Below are 21,718 nucleotides of genomic sequence, written 5' to 3'. Positions count from 1 at the left end.
CAAGGAAGTTGCCAGCATATGCAGAGAGAAAATCACCCCTGCACCCTTAGTAACTTTGCAGATGACAACAAGTCGAGGGGGAAGGGGGGGGCAAGTGTCGATCTGCCGGAGGGTAGGAAGGCCCTGCAGAGGGACCTGGACAAGTTGGATCAATGGGCAGAGGCCAATGGGATGATGTTCAACATGCCTTGACAGGCAGACTCAGTTCATAAATATGTGGCTCCAAGACTGGTGCCACTGGCAGAACTTTGGGTCACGGGAAGGTCTACGTGACACCAGGCCTGCTGACACCAGATGGGACATACCTCTCTCAGAGGGGGGAAAGGATTTTTGCACAGGAGTTAGCAGGGCTGATTGATTGGGCTTTAAACTAGAGTTGAAGGGGGAAAGGGATAAAACCAGGCCTGCTGGTGATAAGCTATGGGAGGGCATGACAAAACAAGGGACTGTGTGCTAGTGAGTTCCTTTGGTCTGCTCCACAAGGTGCTGCGTACAATGAGGCGCACTTGAAGTGTTTCTACACCAATGCACGCAGTATGAGGAATAAGCTAGAGGACCTAGAAGTCTTGGCCCAGTCCCAGAGCTACAATATCATCGGCGTAAGTGAAACCCGGTGGGATGAGTCCTGTGGCTGGTGTGTTGCAGTAGATGGTTGCAGGCTCCTCAGGAGGGACAGGCAGGGCAGGCGAGGCAGTGGGGTGGTGCTGTACATAAAGGAGGGGCTGGACCGTGTGGAGCTTGCAGTTGGCAATGACAAAGTTGAGAGCCTCTGGGTAAGGATTAAGGGACAAACATATAAAAAGGGGATGTTGTCATGGGAGTCTATTACAGACCACCCTGCCAGGATGACGACACCAATGAATTATTCTTTGAGGAACTAAGAGATACCTCAAGATCAACTGCTCTTGTCCTTATGAGGGACTTCAACTTGCCAGACGTCAACTGGGAATATCACATGGCCGACACAAGCAGGTGCAGGAGATTCTTAAAGCACCTCGTTGATAACTTCTTGGTCCAAGTGCTAAGGGAGCTAACTAGGAAAGGTGCCCTCCTGGATCTGTTGCTGGAGAACAGAGAGGATTTTGTGGGGGATGTGGCAATTGGAGGCCGTCTCAGTCACAGTGACCATGAAGCGGTTGAGTTTAAAGTTTTTGGTGGCAGGAGGAAAACTGCCACCAAAACTTCAGCCCTGGATATGGGGAGAGCAGACCAGGCTGCTAAGGGAACTAGTTAGCAAGGTCCCCTGGGAAGCTGCTTTTGAAGGTGTCGGCGTCCATCAGTGCTGGTCAATCTTTAAGCACTGCCTCCTAAAAGCACAGGATCAGGCAATTCCAAAATATCGGAAGTCAAGTAGGTGGGGCAGAAGGCCGGCTTGGCTGACCAGGGTTCTTCTGGAGCTTAGGCATAAAAAGAAAGTGTATGGCTGCTGGAAGCAGGGTCAGGCAATGTGGAAGGACTACAGGGACGTTGTTTGCCTTTGTAGGGAGAAAATTACTGCGGCCAAAACCCAATTAGAGTTGAAGCTGGCCAGGTCTGTGGGAGACAATAAAAAGGGCTTTTTTAAATATGTGAACAGAAAAAGGAGGACCAGAGAAAACATAGCTCCACTACTTGATGGGGATGGTCACCTCACAAACAAGGACATAGGCAAAGCAGAGACGCTTAATGCCTTCTTCGCCTCTGTCTTCAACACTGATGATAGACTTTGGGACCTCAGGTGCTCTGAGATGGAGGACCGTGACAGTGGGAATGATAAACTCCCAGCCAACCCTGAATGTGTGTGGGATTTGCTGCTCCACCTGCATCCATACAAGTCCATGGGTCTGGATGGGATTCATCCCAGGGTTCTCAGAGAGCTGGCTGACGTCTAACCAGGTGCCGGGTCCTGCACCACGGAAGGGGCAACCCTGGCTATATGTACAGACTGGGCGAAGAGACTGTGGTGGTTTTACCATGCTGGGCAGCTGAACACCACAACCGCTCTCTCACTCCCCCTCCTTAGATGGAAGGGGAAGAAGTAAAGGAAAGAACAACTCATGGGTTGAGATAAGGATGATTTAATTAGAGGAAAAAAGAAATAATTATTAAGGAAAGATTATTATTAATTAAATGATTTAACTAAACAATTTAACTGAACAATTAACCATTTAACTAAAGGGAAAGGGGAATAGGGAGGGGGAAAGGGAAAACTAAACAAAACAAGTAAAGGCTATGTGGAAGTGCAGAGGAAAGAAATTACTCTCTACTTCCCACAAATGAGCGATGCTTGACCACCTCCTTGAAGCAGGGCCTCAACGCACGTAGCCGGTGTTCGGGAGGAGGACAGACGTTTTCACAACGAGAGCCCACCCCTCCCCTCTTCCTCCTTTTTCCACCTTTTATTGCTGAGTGTGACATCATATGGTATGGAATATCCCTTTGGTTGGTTTAGGTCAGCTGCCCTGGTGATGTTTCTTTCTCACTTTTTTGCCCACCCCCTAGGAGGGTTAGAGAGAGTCCTGATGCTGTGCCAGCACTGCTCAGCAGCAGACACAACACTGGTGTGATACCACTGCTTTTTTAGCTACAAGTGCACAGCACAGCACTGTATGGGCTGCTGCAGGGAAAGTTAACATCCCGGCCAGACCAAGTACAGAGATGCTGGACAGCAGCACCACAGAGAGGGACCTGAGGGTTTTAGTTGAAAGCAAGGTGAATATGAGCCAGAAGTGTGTTCTAGCAGCCCAGTGGGCCAACCATATCCTGGGGTGCATCAAGCACGGCCTTGCTAGTCAGTCGAGGGAAGTACTGTAGACCTCATCACAGTCTACAGCTTCCTCAGAAAGGTGAGAGGAGGGCCAGGCGCCGATCTATTATTTCTGGTCACCAGCTATAGGACCTGAGGGAATATAGTCAAGCTGCAACAGAGGAGGTTCAGGTTGGATATCAGGAAAAGGTTCTTCACTGGGAGTGTGGTCGCTCACTGGAACAGGCTCCCCAGGGACATAGTCACAGCATGAAGCCTGTCGGAGTTGCTCTCAGTTGCCTGTTGGACTATGCTCTCAGCCATATGGTCTAAATTTTGTGTGTATACCTGTGTGGAGCCAGGAGTTAGACTCGATGACCCTTATGGGTCCCTTCCAACTTGGGATATTCAATGGCTAAGTACTCGTCCTGCACTTTGGTCAGAACAACCCCATGCAGCCCTCCAGGTTTGGGGCAGAGTGGCTGGAAAGCTGTGCAGAGGATAAGGACCTGGGGTGTTGGTCGATGCTCACCTGAACATGAGCCGGCAGTGTGCCCAGGTGGCCAAGAAGGCCAATGGCATCCTGGCTAGTATCAGGAATAGTGTAGCCAGCAGGACCAGGGAAGTGATTGTCCCCCTGTACTCAGCTCTGGTGAGGCCGCACCTTTTGTACTGTGTTCTGTTTTGGGCCCCTCACTACAAGAAAGACATCGAGGCCCTGGAGCGTGTCCAGAGAAGGGCTGTGAAGCTGGTGAAAGGTCTAGAGAACAAGTCTTATGAGGTGCGGCTGAGGGAGCTAGGGTTGTTTATACGGGAGAAGAGGAGGCTCAGGGGAGACCTTATTGCTCTCTACAACTACCTGAAAGAAAGTTGTGGGGAGCTGGGGGTCGGCCTCTTCTCGCAGATAACTAGCGATAGAACAAGAAGGAACAGCCTCAAGTTGCTCCAGGCTAGGTTCATATTGGAAATGAGGAGAAATTTCTTCTGAGGAAGAGTAGTCAGGCATTGGAATGGGTTGCCCAGGAAGGTGGTGGAGTCACCATCCGTGGGGGTGTTTAAGGAAAGGTTGGTCTTGGTGCTTAGGGACATGGTTTAGTGGGTGATATTGGTGGTAGGGGGATGGTTGGACCAGATGATCTTGGAGGTCTTTTCCAACCTTAATGATTCTATCATCCTATGATCTTGCCTGCACACACATTTTTGTAGTGATAAAAGATAGCTTGATTCTAGGTCTGGAAAGAAGGAGTATACAGGTTCTCGAGAATTTCTCCCCACACCCTTTTTTTTCAATTTGTTTTCAGTAGACTTGACTGCAGTCCCTTTAGATGAACTGTGAATTTCTCACAGATACTCTTAAAGCTTTTGAAATACCAAGAATAAAAGACAAATTTTAAAATTAGCTTAAGTAGCTGTGAAAGTAAGGAATATAGTACTGTTGTGGTTTAACCCGGCTGGCAGCTAAACACCACACAGCCGTTCGCTCCCCCTCCCCCCTCCCTCTCTGGGATGGGGGAGAAAAACGGGAAAGTGAAGCCGGTGAGTTGAGATAAAGACAGTTTATTAAGACAGGAATATAATAATAACAATAATAATAATAGTGATAATGATAATAGTATTAATAATAATAATGTGTAAGAAACAAGTGATGCACAATGCAATTGCTCACCACCTGCTGACCGATGCCCAGCCTATTCCTGAGCAGCCGGCCCCCCCACCCCGGCCAGCCACCCCTATATATTGTTTAGCATGACGTCAGATGGTATGGAATACCCCTTTGGCCAGTTTGGGTCAGCTGTCCTGGGTCTGTCCCCTCCCAGCTCCTGCTGCACCCCTAGCCTGCTCACTGGCAGGACAGATCGAGAAGCTGAAAAGTCCTTGGCCTGGTGTAAACACTGCTCTGCAACAATTAAAACATCAGCATGTTATCAGCGCTCTTCTCATCCTAATCCAAAACATCGCACCCTACCAGATACTAGGAGGAAAAATTAACTCTGTCCTAACTGAAACCAGGACAAGTACACAGCCTGAAAAGCTTTTAGGACATTAAAATTCAATTTTAGAGTTTTTTGCTGTCTCTGAAGAACAAGGGAGAATCCATGATGGCCATAGTTAATACCATAGAAGTTCAGACTTGATTTTTGTTATGGTTTCAAAATGGTCGTTGCAGTTAATTTTAGGCAGAATTATAGGATTTTATGATTAAATGACAAAAGCATCAATTGGGTAAATAAATAATTTTTATCATTTGACTGTTATTGTGACACAGATCATGGTATAAAGTTCCTTGATCATGAAACCTTGGCTGAACTGTTTGAATTATTTAAAAATCTAGGGTCTTAATTTTAGAAAAGCTAACGAGTTTTATTTACTTGTTTATTTTGAGCTATATCAGTTTGAAAATCTAGGTTAGTACAGAGGACCCAATATTTGCTATGTTCAATAGCTAGTTAAAAATTAAAAACCATTAATGGGTAATGATGCATGTCATTATAAATTGAAGAATGACATAAGGTTCATGAGTAAAGTGAAAAGTTTAAGGTTAAGTGGTTAATGAGGCCCAAATGCTTAATAGTTGGAAAAAATTGACTTAAATTACTCCTGTTTTCTTCTTTTGACTTTCTTCATCCCTTCACAAATTGTAAGTCCCTTTTGGTTTTATTAGTTTTTCATCATAACACTGTACATATTGGTGTCCAGTTTAAAACTTCACCCTGCTGAATTAACAGCATGTCCTAAAATACCAATGAGCTCAAAATTTCGAGCTTCAGCCAGAGAGTTTAACTGAATTTAAAATCAATGCAAAACATTTATAGGACTCTTGTGTATAGGACAGTCTTGGCTAACTTTTGTATGTCTTGTTTACAGTTTTGTAACATACACAGTATACATAATAATTGACATCTTAAATAAAAATCCAGCTTTAACTACAGTATGGAAAAAGTTACAACAGTTTGCTTTATAGATTGCTATATAGCATATTAATACTTGGATGAGATCTCCCACTCATCTCTTCAATTCTTGTCATACTTTTCTCCACCCCTCTTTGGATAGGACTGAAAAAACCTTCCATTAAGTTTAATGAATAGTTTAACTCCGAGTCCAAGTTAATTACTTGGCATTTTGACATACTGAAATGCTATTTTCTGTGGAGGCAAGGGTTGTATGCCAATATTGTTAAGTTTGGTTATAGCAATTGTACGCTCTTTTCTACAATAATAATGTTGCCCTCACTTAAACAATAGAAATAACCACTATTTTTGTTCTTGTTCTTTTTCTTTTCCTCAAGTCAAACAACTTATCCTTACACGGAAACCCAAATGTATAGTCAAAACACTGGGGGAAATTACTTTGATACTCAAGGAAGTTCTGCGCAGGGGACGACAGTGGTATCTTCTCACAGTATGGTGGGCACTGGCGGGATTCAGATGGGCATTGAAGGAGGACAGCTCATTAGCAGCTCAGGAGGGACCTATCTCATTGGCAGTTCAATGGAAAATTCTGGTCATTCAGTGACTCATACAACGCGGACATCCCCAGCTACAGTAAGTATTCCAGAACTATGTGAAAACTTTGGGGCTAGTTTCTTAGTCACTATGATGGTCTTGCTTGCTGACATGTTTCTGTAGACAGAAGTATATTATGTTGGCAGAATCTTTGATACATGGCTTTGTCTTGCAAATATTTACATTTAGTTTATCTTTGTGCTTGTGAATAATGTCAAGTGAGTGCATTGGAGATGTTTGTGTGCATAAGACTGTGGATGAGACTGAAAATTTCTAGGATTAGGGCCTGAAATAGCTTCTTTGGACACTTTTTCTTTCTGAAAAAGAAAAAAATATATTATTAAAACAATTTATACCTAATATAAACTTTAAATAAAATAGCTCTTCATAGAGATGTTTGACTTCATTTGTTATGTTTTTGACTCCATATTATTGTTGTGTTTGTATCTTATTTCAAGCTATTTGATACTTTTTCAGAATACTAAGAATATATTATCTTAGTTCACTGTCATTACTTATTTAAGGTAGTTCTCAGTTCTATTTCAAGATCAGAAGCTCATTGTGGAAATGTCTTAAGGGATGTAACAGAAGGCATCTTTCCAATTAGGATAGTTAATACTATAAAAACCTAACCATGAAGACAAACACGTTTCTTTCCCTTAAGGAATTCCAGGGAAGTAAATGGTTTTATGCTTATTCTAGATTTGCTGGATAGCTTTAAGGAACACTTACCAAACCTTTGATGACATTCTGACCTGATTGTAGAGATTTGTAAATAATGTGCAAGAGAACTTCTGAAACTTGCAGTAATGAGATGAAAAATGTAACAAGTTGAAAAATGAAGGGACTGATAGTGAGGTATAGCACAATTAAGTAGCATTTATTTTAAAATAATTTTTAGTAGGGTTGTTTTCATCAAAATTCTACTAAAATTAAATAATTTTACTTTTGGAAACCAGTGTTATCAGTAATCATTACAATTGTAATCATTTTGTAATTGCAGTTAGACTTGATCTTTGTAGGTTCCTTCCAACTCACCTATTCTATTATTGCAGTTTTTATAATCTTTACAAAAATGTGATGACATGCAGTCAGCAAACATGAGAAAATTTCAGTCAATCCAGGAAAAGCAGTAGACTGAAGTTTGATATCCTAGAAACATTTGAATGTTATCAAAATTCCATAACAATTTTTGCAAATGAAATAAAATGAAATTTTGGCCAAAATAAAAAGCTATAAGTGAATTTTCCTACATTAAATATTTTGATGTTCACAAGGAATCGTATCCTAATACATACTCTGAAATTCAACAGAGTAGTTGATAACTTTTACCTCAGACATGAGTAAAGTTTGTGCTGTGCTCATTCTAAATATAATGTGTTATGCAAACAAAATTTAAATTACATATCTTTGACTGTTATGCTCTTGCTTCATCTGTTCAAGAAAAACTGTTAATTAGGATGCTCTAAGTTATTTTTATTTTGCTATATCATTTTTTAAAGAATGCAGATAAAAATTAAATTTGAATTCCAAAATTGTGTTTTTACCATTAAAATAGTTTTCCTCTCATTTTTAAGGTATTATATATAGTGTTGTTGTGGTTTAACCCAGCCAGCAGCTAAGCACCACACAGCCATTTGCTCACCCTCCCCCCTCCCTCTCTGGGATGGGGGAGAGAAACAGGAAAATGAAGCCTGTGGGTTGAGACAGAGACAGTTTATTAAGACAGAAAATAAAATAATAATAATAATAATAATGATGATGATGATGATGATGATGATGATAGTGCTACTACTACTAATGTGTACAAAACAAGTGATGCACAATGCAATTGCTCACCACCCGCTGACCGATGCCCAGCCTATCCCCGAAGAGCTGGTCCTCCCACTCTGGCTAGCCACCCCTATATATTGTTTAGCATGACGTCAGATGGTATGGAATACCCCTTTGGCCAGTTTGGGTCAGCTGTCCTGGCTCTGTCCCCTCCTAGCTCCTGCTGCACCCCTAGCCTGCTCGCTGGCAGGACAGAGCGAGAAGCTCAAAAGTCCTTGGCTTAGTGTAAGCACTGCTCTGCAACAATTAAAACATCAGTGTGTTATCAACATTCTTCTCATCCTAAATCCAAAACATAGCACCCTACCAGCTACTAGGAGGAAAATTATCCTGGCTGAAACCAGGACAAGTGTATAGTAACATAAAGGAGGAATTAAAATACATTGTTGCATTTCTTGTTGATAAAATATTAAGTGGGAAACTACAAAATGACATTCATTATTATAATTTTAGTCTCTTGATATATAGGGTTGAACTGGTGCAATTGAGAGTCAAGTGAAATATAAAAGGTTCAACTTAACCTGTAATGTCAAACACACAGTTTTAAATTTACTAGAACGTATAAATAAACCAGGCAAACTAGAGCAACACAGTACTTCTGTTTTACTTTGTATTGTACCCGAGACACCTAGAGCTCATTTCACTTGTAATCTTCATCCTGCCTGCACCATCATAATATTTTTCATACTTGTACAGAGAATTTAAGAGATCAAAATAATATGTAACCAGGCAGGCTTGCTAATGTAATACTCAGCAAATATATTCAAATCTTTTGAATTAATTTTGGATAATTTTCACATGGAGACACATGAACCAGGCACGGGCTTATTATAACCTCTGACACTTTTGCCATATCAAGATTTATTTCTGTTTCACTGTTTACAACAGAGGATTTAATTATTTTTTTTTATTCACCCTCACTAAGCAAATGATTAAATTTTTGTAACTAGTAAATTAGTCATGATATTGATAAGATTTTAGGTATTCCAAATAATTCTACTTCGGTTAAAGGAATGGTAACAGATTAAAGTCTGTGTTACTGGGTTTTAGATAATGAAACTTAAAAATCACTTTTTTTTTTAAATTATGTAATTTCTTTTTTTGTACATTTAAAAAAAATAAAATTGAAAAGGTCCTAGAATTAATCTTCACTTTTTCTTTTTTTTTTTTTAATAATTTAACAAAATTTCAAGATTTATTAGGGGCCTTAAATCTGATGGTTTTGCTTGTAATATTCCATTCATATTAGCTTCTCTGAAACTTTTATAAAAACAGGATTTTTGAGCCCAAACGAAGCTGTCCTTTTTAAGCCACAGCAAGAACTATTAGTATTTTTGTGCACAAAATCCTAGAAATTGTGCATTTTCAGATAATATTCTAGTAAAAGTGTTCGTTAGTACATATGAAGGAAAGTTGTTTAGTTGTATACTATTATCTCCCTTCTTTACATCAATTGCTTAGATGGCCTATTTAGTTCCACTAAATTACTTTCCTGCCTCTTAAGAAAAGAGTAGCACTAAAACAAGATGGTACCTAAATTAGAAGACCTTCTCTACCACGTATCACTTAGACAAACAACTCTGTAAAATGACCATCTTGTTCTGGATGGGTCAAGAATAGATTGTTGTCACATTGTAGGAAGAGCAATTTGCCCCAGTTGGTTGGCTATTTGAAACTATATTACATGTTGTATCCTAATTGAAAGATGAGTCTGGGTGGGTTACTGACAGTTGCTATCAAAGGAGGGGCAACTACAGCAAGAAGACTAATTAGAAAATTATCTGCCCTCTAAATAATAGAATTTATATCACCTTACATTTTTCACCATATGTGAATGTCTAAGGACTGTTCTGATAAAATTAGAATAATATTATCAATTTTTTCTAATATCAAAACTTTCAAAACTTGTATGTAGTTACAAATAACAGATTATGCTTGTCAGCCAGGGAGGAGCTTCTATTCATTAGTCCTGTTTTTTCTGACAAGCATTAGGGAGAGCTTGGGGCCAGGGCAAGGTAGCTTCTTGCCCTAACCTTACAATTTGTTGTTTGGTCAAATGGTTCATTTTCTCCACTTGGCCACTTGATTGAGGGTGGTATGGAGTGTGGCGTTCCCAATCTATGCCCAAATGCCGACTAATTTGCTGCACTATTTTTGAAATAAAGTGTGGTCCCCGGTCTGAGGATATGGTGGCTGGAACTCCGAAGCGCGGTATTATTTCTTGTAGCAATACCTTGGTTACTTCTCGGGCTTTGGCAGTTCTAGTGGGTACTGCCTCTGGCCAACCTGAAAAGGTATTCGTTAATACCGACAAATATTGATACCCCCCTTTTCTTGGAAGTTCAGAAAAGTCAATCTGCCATTGTTGTCCAGGCCCATGGCCTTTCCCAATTTGGCCCAATTTCAGTTTGGGGGTATTTTGGGAGTTGGTCTGGAGGCAGAGGTCACGTTGTCGGGTTACTTGTGTGACAGTAGCATACAAATTCCTAGCCGTAATTTTCCCAATCAGATAGTTATATAGGGGATTTATTCCCCAATGAGTTTTCCGGTGTTCTTCCCTTACTAGTGACCATAGCAAATTAGAGGGGATGACTAATTTCCCTTTCCCTTTTTCGGTAATAGCCCATCCCTCTTGGTTGTACTCTCCCTTTTGACTTTCAATTAATTTTCTGTCCTTTTTCTTATATACTGGCTTACCTTCAAGGGGAATCTGCCCGTCTGGAATCAGGGCTCCCTCCGTTGCTACCTCACCTTTTGCTGCTTCTTTTGCCTCTCTGTTGGCCAGATCGTTTCCTTCCTCCAATTCTGAGCTCACCTTTTGGTGTGCCTTAATGTGCATGACTGCTACCTTTTCAGGCAGCTGAACTGCTTCCAATAATCACATTATTTCTTTTGCATGTTTGATGTTTTTCCCTTGCGAGTTCAACAGTCCTCTTTCTTTCCAGATGGCTCCATGTGCATGTACAACTCCAAATGCATACCTTGAGTCCATATAGATGTTTATTTTCTTTCCTTTTGCTATTTCTAAGGCACGTGTCGGAGCAATTATCTCGGCTTTTTGTGCAGAGGTATCTGTTGGCAAAGGTCCAGATTCTATTACCTCTTTGCAAGTGGTAACTGCATACCCAGCATGTCGTTTTCCGCTGATGACGTAGCTGCTCCCATCCGTAAACCAGATTTCCACATACAGCTGGAGTAGGTCGATGGTCTCCATGCAGTCGTGGTGTACTGGCTCCCCTTTGGTTTCCGCTGAGGAAAGAAGCTGGGTTGACAATGTTAATTACCACTATTTCTACATCATCTACCGTGATAGCCTGCTAGGAACCTTTGTGGGGAAAGCCAGTGACCACCTTTCACTTCCAGCACTGCAGACACTGTGTGAGACATTAGCACAGTCATTTTCTGGCCCAAGGTGAACTTGCATGCTTCCTGGATATTTAGCACCGCTGCTGCAACGGCTCTGAGGCATCCCGGCCATCCCTTGGCAGCAGCATCCAGCTGCTTAGAAAAATAAGCAACTGCCCTTAGATATGGGCCCAGGTCCTGTGCTAGTATTCCCAGGGCAATCCCCTGTTTCTCATGGGAGAAGAGGAAGAATGGCTTATTCACATCTGGAAGTCCCAGAGCTGGAGCTGACATGAGAGCCTTCTTTAGTTGGTCCAAGGCTCGCGTGGCCTCCTTTGTCCATTGGAGGTCCCTGATCCCATTTGCAATGAGCACATACAGCAGTTTTACAAGCAGACCATAATTATAGATCCACAGTCTGCACCACCCCGCCATTCCCAAAAAGGTTCGCAGTTCTTTTATTGTCTCAGGTTTCGGGGTTTGACATATCGCTTCTTTACGATCTTGCCCCAAGGTCTGTTGTCCGGCACTAACCTCATAACCCAGGTAGATCACCTTCTGCTTTACCACCTGAGCCTTCTTCTTCGATACCCGGTACCCCTGGAGTCCCAGAAAGTTTAGGAGGCTTACTGTCCAGGCCACACATGCTTCTTCTGTCTGGGTGGCTATTAGGAGGTCATCTTCGTACTGCAACAGCCTTCCTTCTCCTGGTGGAGCTTCTCAGCTCTCCAAGTCCTTTGCAAGTTGTTCTCCGAACAAGGTGGGCGAGTTCTTAAAGCCCTGAGGCAACCTTGTCCATGTGAGCTGTGTTTTGCGCCCACTCTTAGGGCTTTCCCACTCAAATGCAAAGATTTTCTGTCTGGCTTCATGGAGAGGGAGGCAAAAGAAGGCATCCTTCAGATCTAAAACGATAAACCAAGTTAGCTCTGGTGTTAAGCATGTTAGTCAAGATACCTTCATTAACCTCTTCTTTCGTTTTAGGGTTTGTTGATATCATTAGGCTTAGTACCTTCACATACTTCTGGTCATCTACCTCCAGAACAATCTCCCCATTTTTAAATGATATGGTCGCTTGTAATTTTTCCAATTGGTCCCTTCCCAGGAGCGATTCCGGAGAATTGGGCATATATAAAAATTTATGAATGCCCCACTGTTTCCCAAGTTTGTAATTTAAAAGTTTATGAAAGTATGCCATTTCTGATTGGCCAGTTGCTCCTTTTACTATGACATAATCATTTCCTACAGGTACTAGTGCTTTATTTAAAACCGAATAAGTTGCCCCTGTATCTACCATAAGTTCCACCTCCTTTCCCTCCTTCATTTTTATAACCAGTGGATCTGCTGGGGTAGATTTCCCCGGTCTTCCCCAGTCATCTTTTGCACGCGCAAACACCACCTCCCTTCCCTGGTTCCCTTTTCCATTTCTTTTCTATTCCGGGCATTCGTTTTTCCAACGCCCAAATTTCTTACATAGGGCACATTGATCCTTGCCTAGCCGGGGCTGTTTCTGTCTAGGCCTCCTTTTTCCTTCTTCCCAAATAATTGCTATCAGCCTCTTCTGCATCTTTAATTGAGGAAGATAAAAGTCCTCTCTCCTTCCAAATTGCCCCGTGTGCATGCACCACACCAAAGGCATATTTCAAATCTATCCAAATGTTTGCCAGCTCAAAAGGTCTTATCAAGGCGACGATTTCCACCTTTTGGGCTGATGTTTGTTACCGCATATCCTGTGAGGCAAAATCCCTGGTGGACGAAGCTGCTGCCATCTGTATACCAATCCTCCGCATCTTCTAGGGATGTATCCTTTAAGTCTGGTCAGCTGGAGTATACCGTGTCCGTGGTCTTGATGCAAACATGACTAAGGAAAGAGGCTGGGTTCACAGAATTAGTGCTGAAAAACTTTAGTAAGTCCATTATACCCATTCCTTTTCTTCTTCAGTAGCTATCATTTGTGTATTGCAACCGTGTCCCCTTTTCCCGAAGGGGTCTTTCAAGCTTCAAGATCACAGGCTAGTTGTTTCCTGAATATGGTGGGGCTATTCTTGAACCCCTGTGGTAACACAGTCCAAGTAAGCTGATTTTTTTCGTCCTCTATTAGGATTTTCCCATTCAAAGGCAAAGAGTTTCTGGCTTTCAGTTGCCACGGGCAGGCAGAAAAAGGCATCCTTTTAATCTAGTACCATGAACCAAACTTGACTGTCCTTGTTCAAAAGAAATTTTTGCATCCATTTTTTACAGCGAGTCCCTTCCTAAGAAGGACCTTGGCAAATTGGGTAAGTGTAAAAATTGATGAATTCCAATCATTTTTCTCAATTTAAATTTAAAGCACTGCAAATAAAAATGCCTTTTCCTGTTTCCATGACAACTCTGGGACCCATCATGATCCTTCTGCGCCAGAGGGGTCACACCCATGATTTTGAGATCTCAGCCTCAGGTTGAGGCAGAACTACTAACATTCCTACATCCTCTTTCCCTGCTCATTCAACTTCAAACAGCTCTGTCAAATACTACATGCCACACCTTTAACACCTTCAACAACCCTTTTAACACTTCCTTTATCTTTCTCCAGCCTGTACTTTTCTAATGCCAACACCAAAGGCTCAGTCAGGGGCCAACTTAATTCCATACCTTTTCCCTCTAAGATGCTGAAACAACTTATCAGTATACAACATTTCATCCTATTTCCCTTCTCTCCTCAAAAACAACATTAATTGCAAGACACTGTTATAGTCGATTGATCCATAAAGTGGCCATTTAGCTCATATAGTGGCCACCATTCATTGCAATACTTAATGAAAGTCCTCTTGCTTTCTGTGCCCCTCATTTCTAACAATATCCTTCCAATGTGCCAATATGCACCCAAGGAGGCTTTCTTTTGGACGTCTTTGTTTTGGATATTACCCATTTCCTTGATTTCCCATTCCCTTTTATTTATTTATTACTATTCCTTATTAGTTACTGTCCCTTGTTCCAATTTCCACGCAAACCTTTTTATTGCAGGTTTTTACTATCTTTTCCTAATCTTCTTCCCAAACGTCCCAGTTCCCTGGGATTAAACTCTTTTTTCTGCATACAAACTTTACTATTTCAGATTATTAATGAGCCCCGTTCCAATCATAAATCCACAGGGCTTCGGGAAAACACCTGAAGCACTCAGCCCTCCGTCTTCCAGACAAACAATACTACCTTTTTCACAAACTTTACATTTCAGCAGGACTGAATTTCAAGCCGAATGCCAATTTTTCTCACGCATTTTGTTAATAAGCCCCCACAAAACAAGGAATCACTCCTACATATCCATCAATATGGAGGTTTAAAAAGGTAGTGAGGCCTAAATAAATTCGCTCTCCCCCTTCTTACCAAATTCCCAGGACTCAAGCCCGAACCACCAAAGAAGTGACTCTCCGTTCTACCACTTTGATAATCAGTCCGACCCCTCCCCCCCCGATACTTGGGAAGCTGACCAAACACCACCGCGAATATACCAAAACTTCTAAACTGTTACTTAGATAATGCTCCCACCTTCCTCCTTGTCACACTCAAAATATTTATGTACAAAAAACAGGATTACAAGATGCACTGCTGGGCCTGTATATTGGGCACCACCAATCAACACTTGCATAAAACAGCACTTCTTTTCGGTCTGTCATGCGCTTCGTTCGCCTCCGGCCGTTCCCCTCGCAGAGATATACCCACAAATATTACCCAGATAACCTTGTCACAATTGTGAGAGAGCCGCTTACCTTTCTGCTTCTTATACAGTCATTAGCAGGTCCGTCCTGTCTCCCAAAACTGGGATGCAGCAGTAACCTCGGATTTACTCAATCTGCTCCCAAGATTGCTAGCGGCTGTTCCATCGGTCAGCAAATCCCCCTTGACCACTCTATCGGTCAGCCTGTAGGGTACCCTCCTCCCTTACGGGGACTATGGTGCACACCAGACATCTCTGCACGATTTACCAGCTACCCCAGCCACACGTATGATTTATAGGCCCTTCCTGTACTGTTACACATACCGTTTGTCCACGGTCCAGCAGGTCGTTTTCTGCCCCCACAGTGAGCAGCCAAGGAGCAGTGTTCCTCCAGGGAACTGTGCCAGGAGCACGCTAGGACGTCCACAGCGCGGCCACTCCTGTGGCAGGCAGAGAGCTTCCTAGCTGGCTTGCCAAAATGATTTATGGAAGAACTCTATAACTCAAAGCAAATAAGTTATAAAGTAGGTATGTGGTTTATTTCAGTGCCGGGCACATGCAGGATAGCTCCCAAAGGCATGCGCACCTTAACACAGCAACTTGCTTTGGTTATATGCGGTAAAAAGTTACATATGCATGAAGTTTCCCAATACGCCTATACATATTCATAACCTATCCCCGCTTTGTATTAAAATTAGCTCCAAGAAGTCATTTCCATATACTCCTCCCATCTGCGTCTGCACAGTGCCTTCTGGTGGTGGTCGTCGGGGGGTCGTGGGGATGAAGTCCGATAACTCCTCTTCATCACCACTAGTTGACCCCCTGCCTTTGTACAGACTCAGCTGCTCCTTGGCTCTTGTCCAAACCACAAGGTCGGTCTCAGCTGGTTTTTGAGACAGGTTCCCCATTTTTGTCAGGAAACATCTTCTGTGAGGGGCCCCAAGACTCCTTGTTTCGGCTAATTTGCACAGTAGTAAGCAAAGACACTCAGCAATATCTATTTTAAAGCGATTAAGCAATCCCCCATTCTTCTGTCCCTGGCTTCACATCCTTCAGGAGCAAACTGCTCCAACATGGGTCCCCCATGGGTGGCAGCTCCTGCCAGATCACCTGCTCCTGTGTGGGCTCCTCTCCACGGGCTGCAGATCTGGCCCGGAGTCTCCTCTGGCAGAGGCTCTTCATAGACTGCAGCCTCTTTCAGGCCAGACCCACCTGCTCCACCGTGGGCTCTTCTCCATGGGCTGCAGCGTGGAAATCTACTCTGCCTTGGCATGCCATGGGTGGCAGGGGGACAACCTGCTCCACCATGGTCCTTTCCACAGGCCATAGGGGAACGTCTGCTCTAGTGCCTGGAGCACCTTCTCCCCTTCCTTCTTCACTGACTGTGGTGCCTGCAAGGCCATTTCTCACTCCTCTCCCAGCCACTGTTGCATGGAAATTTTTTACCCTTTCTTAAACATGTTCTCACAGAGGCACAACCAGAGGTGTTTATTGGTTCAGCTCTGGCTAGTGGCAGGTCCCTTTTGGAGCTGGCTGAAGTTGGCTGTTATCTAACATGAGGCAGCTTCTGGGCTCTTCTCACAGAGGCCACCCCTGCAGTCCCCCTGCTACCAAACCCTTGCCATGTTAACCCAATACAGGGAAGTGTTTCTTTTTAAGTAGATAGATAAATATAGTACTTCTTAATTTACAGTTTTCAAGGATTGGTTCTTTGAACAGGCCACAAAAACTTGTCTCAGTGAAGTGAGAGGGTAGTGTAGTACCTGGAACGAGCAGCAGGAGGCAGGACTGTAGTCCTATAGTACTACTGTAAAGAAGATATTTTCAAACAGTGGAGTAAGATTCAGAATTATGATTCAAAATATGTATCGTGTTATAATATCATGTTAAGATGGGTGACTCTGTGGTTGCAGTATATAGTTAGTTGATCTTAGCATAATGAAATCTTAGCCTTTAAATTTTTACCATATAGTATCCTTTTTTAATTTGACCTTTTCTGTCTGATTGAATAGTTTGACCTAATAGTATTTTCCACAGAAGCAAGAAGAAAATCAGGACTTAAACATTATTTCTATAATAATGAAGTATATTTTCTTACATACTAGTCAGATAGTCGTATGCCTTTGTAAACAGGATTATTTTTCTAATATTAGACAGTTGTAAGAGACTTTCTTTTTCATTAACAGTTATTACAGTAAAAGTACTATTTCATTAGCTTATAAAAAGGAGGAAAGAAATCGTATATATGCACTAAAAATCTAAAATATTTTCCAGTTTATGCTGTATATAGAGTGATTTAATTTTAGTAGTGTACTTTCCCAGCATAAACTCTTTGAATAGTACTGTAAGAATTAAAGTAGGGTAGAGGGGGCTTCTTTAAAAGCTGTCTACTGGTAGAATAAGTGGTTTTAAATGTACAGATAGTTTTTCCATTGCTTTTAATTTTCTGTTTTTTGTTTGTTTGTTTTTTCCATTTAATGTAGCTAATAACATCATTTTACTGTACATCCCATTGTCTCTATCACTTTCAGTGTCTTTGCTATTCTAGCTCTGCAGCTAAACTACAGTTAGATTGTAGTTTTATTTTTAATGCTGTCATTGTAGAATTAATCAAAAGATGTATTAATTAGGGAAAAGAATGGGAATGGGCATAGATATGTTGTCCCTATGCATTTGTATTAGGAGTAACACTACTGTATAATTAGTGGTATATATTTTTTCTTTTAAAATAATTATTCTGAACACGTCTGATTATTTTTTTCTTCTTTTTTTTAAGGGTGGATCTTGCAGTCTGTGTAAACCTTCAATTTTCATGTACTTTAAGAGGTGTGGATATTCAAATAATGCTCTAACAGGCTGTAGGGGTGATATCCTGTCCAACGGCAGGAAAAACATCCTAATGGCAGAAAAACTGAACTGTTGGGATCTAACCTATAATTGTAGAGAACAGAAATTTTATTTCTAATTCACATTCCTGGGTTCAAACTGTGCACAAGTCTTTCTCAAATGCTCGAAGAAAGAAATGTTGAGGCCTTCCTTAGTTTTTTGTTTGGGATTTTTTTTATTTTATTTTTGATTCTGTTTGCAATGTAGCTTACTGGTAAATCCACTTCTCATTTCCTGAGCAGGGAGGAAGGTAAATTGACTTCGAAAGTAGAATCCTGCAATACGTATGCAAGAAAACTTCTTCCCTGACTTCGCTGGGGAGGCCTGCCTTCATGGGAACTTCAGGATGAGGCCTTTAAGTAGAATGTATCCCTTAGCCAGGACTGTACTAGATAGTTCTATTGAATTTAAGGCAATCTATCAGATTTTTTCTGATCAGCCTTTATTACTATCTTGTTTTTAGTTCTTTTTTATAATGACATTTATTATCAGATTGAAATGGCGATTGAGACACTGCAAAAGTCTGATGGTCTTTCGACTCACAGAAGTTCTCTTCTGAACAGCCATGTAAGTTGTCTCTTCTTTCATGTAAGCTACTCTTGTTTGTTCTGTATGCTTAGCCCACGTCAAGTTTGTCCTAATTTATTGCTACTTTTTGCTTTTAATCTTTCCATTTTAGTTGCTTGTAATCTACATCTTCTGTTGCTATATTTTGTCAGGTTAAGTGTCATGACACGTTAACCTGAGTGCATCTGTTTTTCAGGTTCTGTATTATGTTAACACAACATATTTGCCTGTTATGCATGTAAATGTAGAAGTAATATTCAATTAATTTTAAAGTGGTTTGTGTTTGACATTATAATAAAATAGTTTTCTATAATTTGTGTGCCCTATATAATAATTTAGGAGCAGGTAAAGGGGGGAAAGAAGCAGAGCACACTTTGAATAAATAATGTTCTTTAGGTTTCTTTTTTAATCCTTCCATCATTCTGAATAAGTTTATTATAAGTTTTGATGGGCTAAAAAAAGAAAACAATCTGTTAGTCTGAAATATGTTTTATTCTTCTTCCTCTTGCTTTGTTCTGGCTTTGCAAATCCTGTAGGAATTTTCCATGAGAAAGATAAAAATGTTTGCATAAAAAGGTGGCTACAGATATAGTGGTAAAGCCTTTAAATATAACCTTTTAGGTAAAGGAGAGGCTCAAAGTTTAATCTTCAATTTGTTTTTAAACAGTGCTAGTCTTTTATGAAATTTCATGCAAACAGAATGTTTTTTCTTTAGTTGGTATAAATAAGTTTGTATTTTTAATGGTGCTAAGTTTCTATACCTACTTCCTTTTTTCTTCTCAGCCTTACTAACTAACATATACAAGAATCTGAAAAATATGTTTACCTTTACTACAGAAATGCAAATATTGAGACATGAATATATGAGCATATTAGGTAGAGACTATCATTCAAAAATGAATATATACACTTGTTTTGATTTGTTGACACCCCTCCCCCCATCCTTTTCTAAGAATGCGATAATCTGGAGGTGAAAAACAAAATTGTTCTGCCAAAGTTTCCCATCATAGTAGAAAAAGGCAGCAGGAGTCAATGAAATTTCTTGGAAGAGAAATTAATTTTCTTAGAAAATGCTAAAATTGGGTGAGGGAAATTAAATTCTATACAATGTGAAGAAGGACTTTTTAGATAATCTTAGATGTTTAAAAAATAATCGTTTCAATGTTAAGACAACCTAGAAATATGCTAAGATTAATTTAATATCATAAATGGATGATAGATGTCTGGCATTTTGCAAAAAATTTGTCTTAGATACATAAAGAATTGATAAGTTTTTCTTGAATATGACAAGGAAGTCCAGAATCTTGACACTGAAAATGATAAAAATTAAACGACAAGTTTCTCTACATAAGAAAGCTGTATCCTCCTATATACTCTGTCATGCACTGGTTAAAATATCTTCCTAATAATGAGATTTGCATGTGTCTCTAATGGTAGTCTTATCCTGATGCTTCTTCCTTAACTGTTTTGAGGTATTTTCAAAACTACTGAAAGACAAATAGAGGGATCTATTGTTGATTCTGTGAAAAAAAGACCTCAGTATGATTTTAGTCTTTTCTTCAACTTGCTCTTCATTTTGTTTTACATGGCTCTAATTTGATATTTATTTTAAAACTGTTTTTTATGTATTAGAGTAGAATTCTTTCATAATTAATTAGTATTACCTTTCACGCTACACATGGTATGTTAACTTGTGACAAAATCTTTAGTGCTAGAAAATATTGGTCCAAAGCTTTAGCTTTTTGTACTGTACCTCTCTTAGACTCTCTGGAGTTTTGTTGCCTAAGTTACTACCTGTTTATTTTAATGATTTTTTTTTTCATTCTGCCTCTATTTTATTTCCTTTACTTATTTCTTTCTGCATGAGATTAGATTACAAATTAGTTAAAACAATGTTTTATAATTGCTGAAGTTGAAGTCAATTTACTCATCCTGTGTAAAATATTTCATACCATTCCAATGTTATTAATATTATAAAGCAACAAGTCAGAAATCAAAGTCTGGATGTGCCAATTTTAGAATTCAACAAGGGCAAATTGGTCAGGCACAATCTGGTGGCCTTCTATGATGGAGTGACTGCATCAGTCAACAAGGGAAGACTGACCTATGTCATCTGCCTGGATTCTGTAGGGCCTTTAACACAGTCCCACATGACATCCTGGTCTCCAAATTGGAGAGAGATGGATTTGATGGGTGGATCATTCAGTGGATAAGGAGTTGGCTTGAAGGTCACACCCAGAGAGTGGTGGTCAATGGCTCTATGTCTAGGTGGAGGCTGGTGATGAGTGGCGTCCCTCAGGGGTCTGTCTTGAGACCAGTGCTGTTTAATGTCTTTATCAGTGACATAGACAGTGCAATGGAGTGCACCCTGAGCAAGTTTGCAGATGACACCAAGCTGAGTGGTGCAGTCAGTACAACAGAAGGAAGGGATGCCATCCAAAGGGACCTGGACAGGCTTGAGAAGTGGGCCCACGTGAACCTAATGAGGTGTTCAACAAGTCTAAGTGCAAGGTGCTGCATCTGGGCCAGGGCAATCCCAGACATGAGTACAGACTGGAAGAAGAACTCACTGAGAGCAGCCCTGCAGAGAAGGACTTGAGGGGTTCTGTTGGATGAAAAGCTCGACATGAGCCAGCAGTGTGTGATTGCAGTCCAGAAGGCCAACTGCATCCTGGGCTGCATCAACAGGGGAGTGGCCAGCAGGTCGAGGGAGGGGATTGTCCCCCTCTACTCTGCCCTTGTGAGGTTCCACTTGGAGTATTGCGTCCAGGTCTGGAACCAACCTGATCTAGTGGGTGGCATCCCTGCCCATGGCAAGGGGTTTGGAACTAGATGATCTTTAAGGCTCCTTCCAACCCAAGCCATTCTATGATCTTTAAATCCTGTAGTGATGGGGAATTTACCACATCCTTGGGGAGGCTGTTTCAGTGATAGATTTTTTTTTCACTGAGAACAATCATTCTTATATCAAGATGAAACCTCTCTTGATGCAGCTTGTACCCACTGCTCCTTGTCCTCTCCATGTGGCTCTTTGTGAAGAGAGAGCCTCCATCTTCTTTGTATCTGCCCTTTAAATACTGGAAACCTATGGTTAGTTCCCCCTGAGCCTTCTCTTCTCCAGGGTTAAAAGACCTAACTCCTTCAGTCTTTCCTCATAGGGCAGGTTCT

The 21,718-nt window shown here is 41.1% G+C and overlaps 1 protein-coding gene and 1 long non-coding RNA gene across 5 annotated transcripts in view; one reads left to right on the top strand and one right to left on the bottom strand.

Moving 5' to 3' along the window:
• Positions 1-21,718, top strand: part of LOC136789464 (transcription factor RFX3-like) — a 232,222-nt gene that overhangs the window by 138,619 nt on the left and 71,885 nt on the right. For 3 of the 4 annotated variants that reach the window (XM_066989527.1, XM_066989524.1, XM_066989525.1), the window contains 2 exons: positions 6,012-6,267; positions 18,476-18,550. In XM_066989527.1, the coding sequence (XP_066845628.1) occupies positions 6,043-6,267; positions 18,476-18,550 (300 nt within the window). In that variant the 5' untranslated portion in view covers positions 6,012-6,042. The remainder of the gene's footprint in view (positions 1-6,011; positions 6,268-18,475; positions 18,551-21,718) is intronic. The other variant, XM_066989526.1, reaches the window with a different exon arrangement.
• On the bottom strand, positions 6,267-13,569 carry LOC136789467 (uncharacterized). Its single transcript, XR_010828201.1, has 3 exons — positions 13,126-13,569; positions 10,759-12,308; positions 6,267-6,545 (listed from the first exon to the last, which is right to left on the bottom strand). It is a non-coding gene; the product is annotated as an uncharacterized lncRNA (long non-coding RNA).

Source organism: Anser cygnoides, unplaced genomic scaffold (assembly GCF_040182565.1).
Source record: "Anser cygnoides isolate HZ-2024a breed goose unplaced genomic scaffold, Taihu_goose_T2T_genome scaffold_46_1, whole genome shotgun sequence".
Taxonomy (NCBI): domain Eukaryota; kingdom Metazoa; phylum Chordata; class Aves; order Anseriformes; family Anatidae; genus Anser; species Anser cygnoides.
The sequence above is the reverse complement of the archived record's forward strand: the minus strand, read 5'-3'. Positions and strand labels throughout refer to the sequence as shown.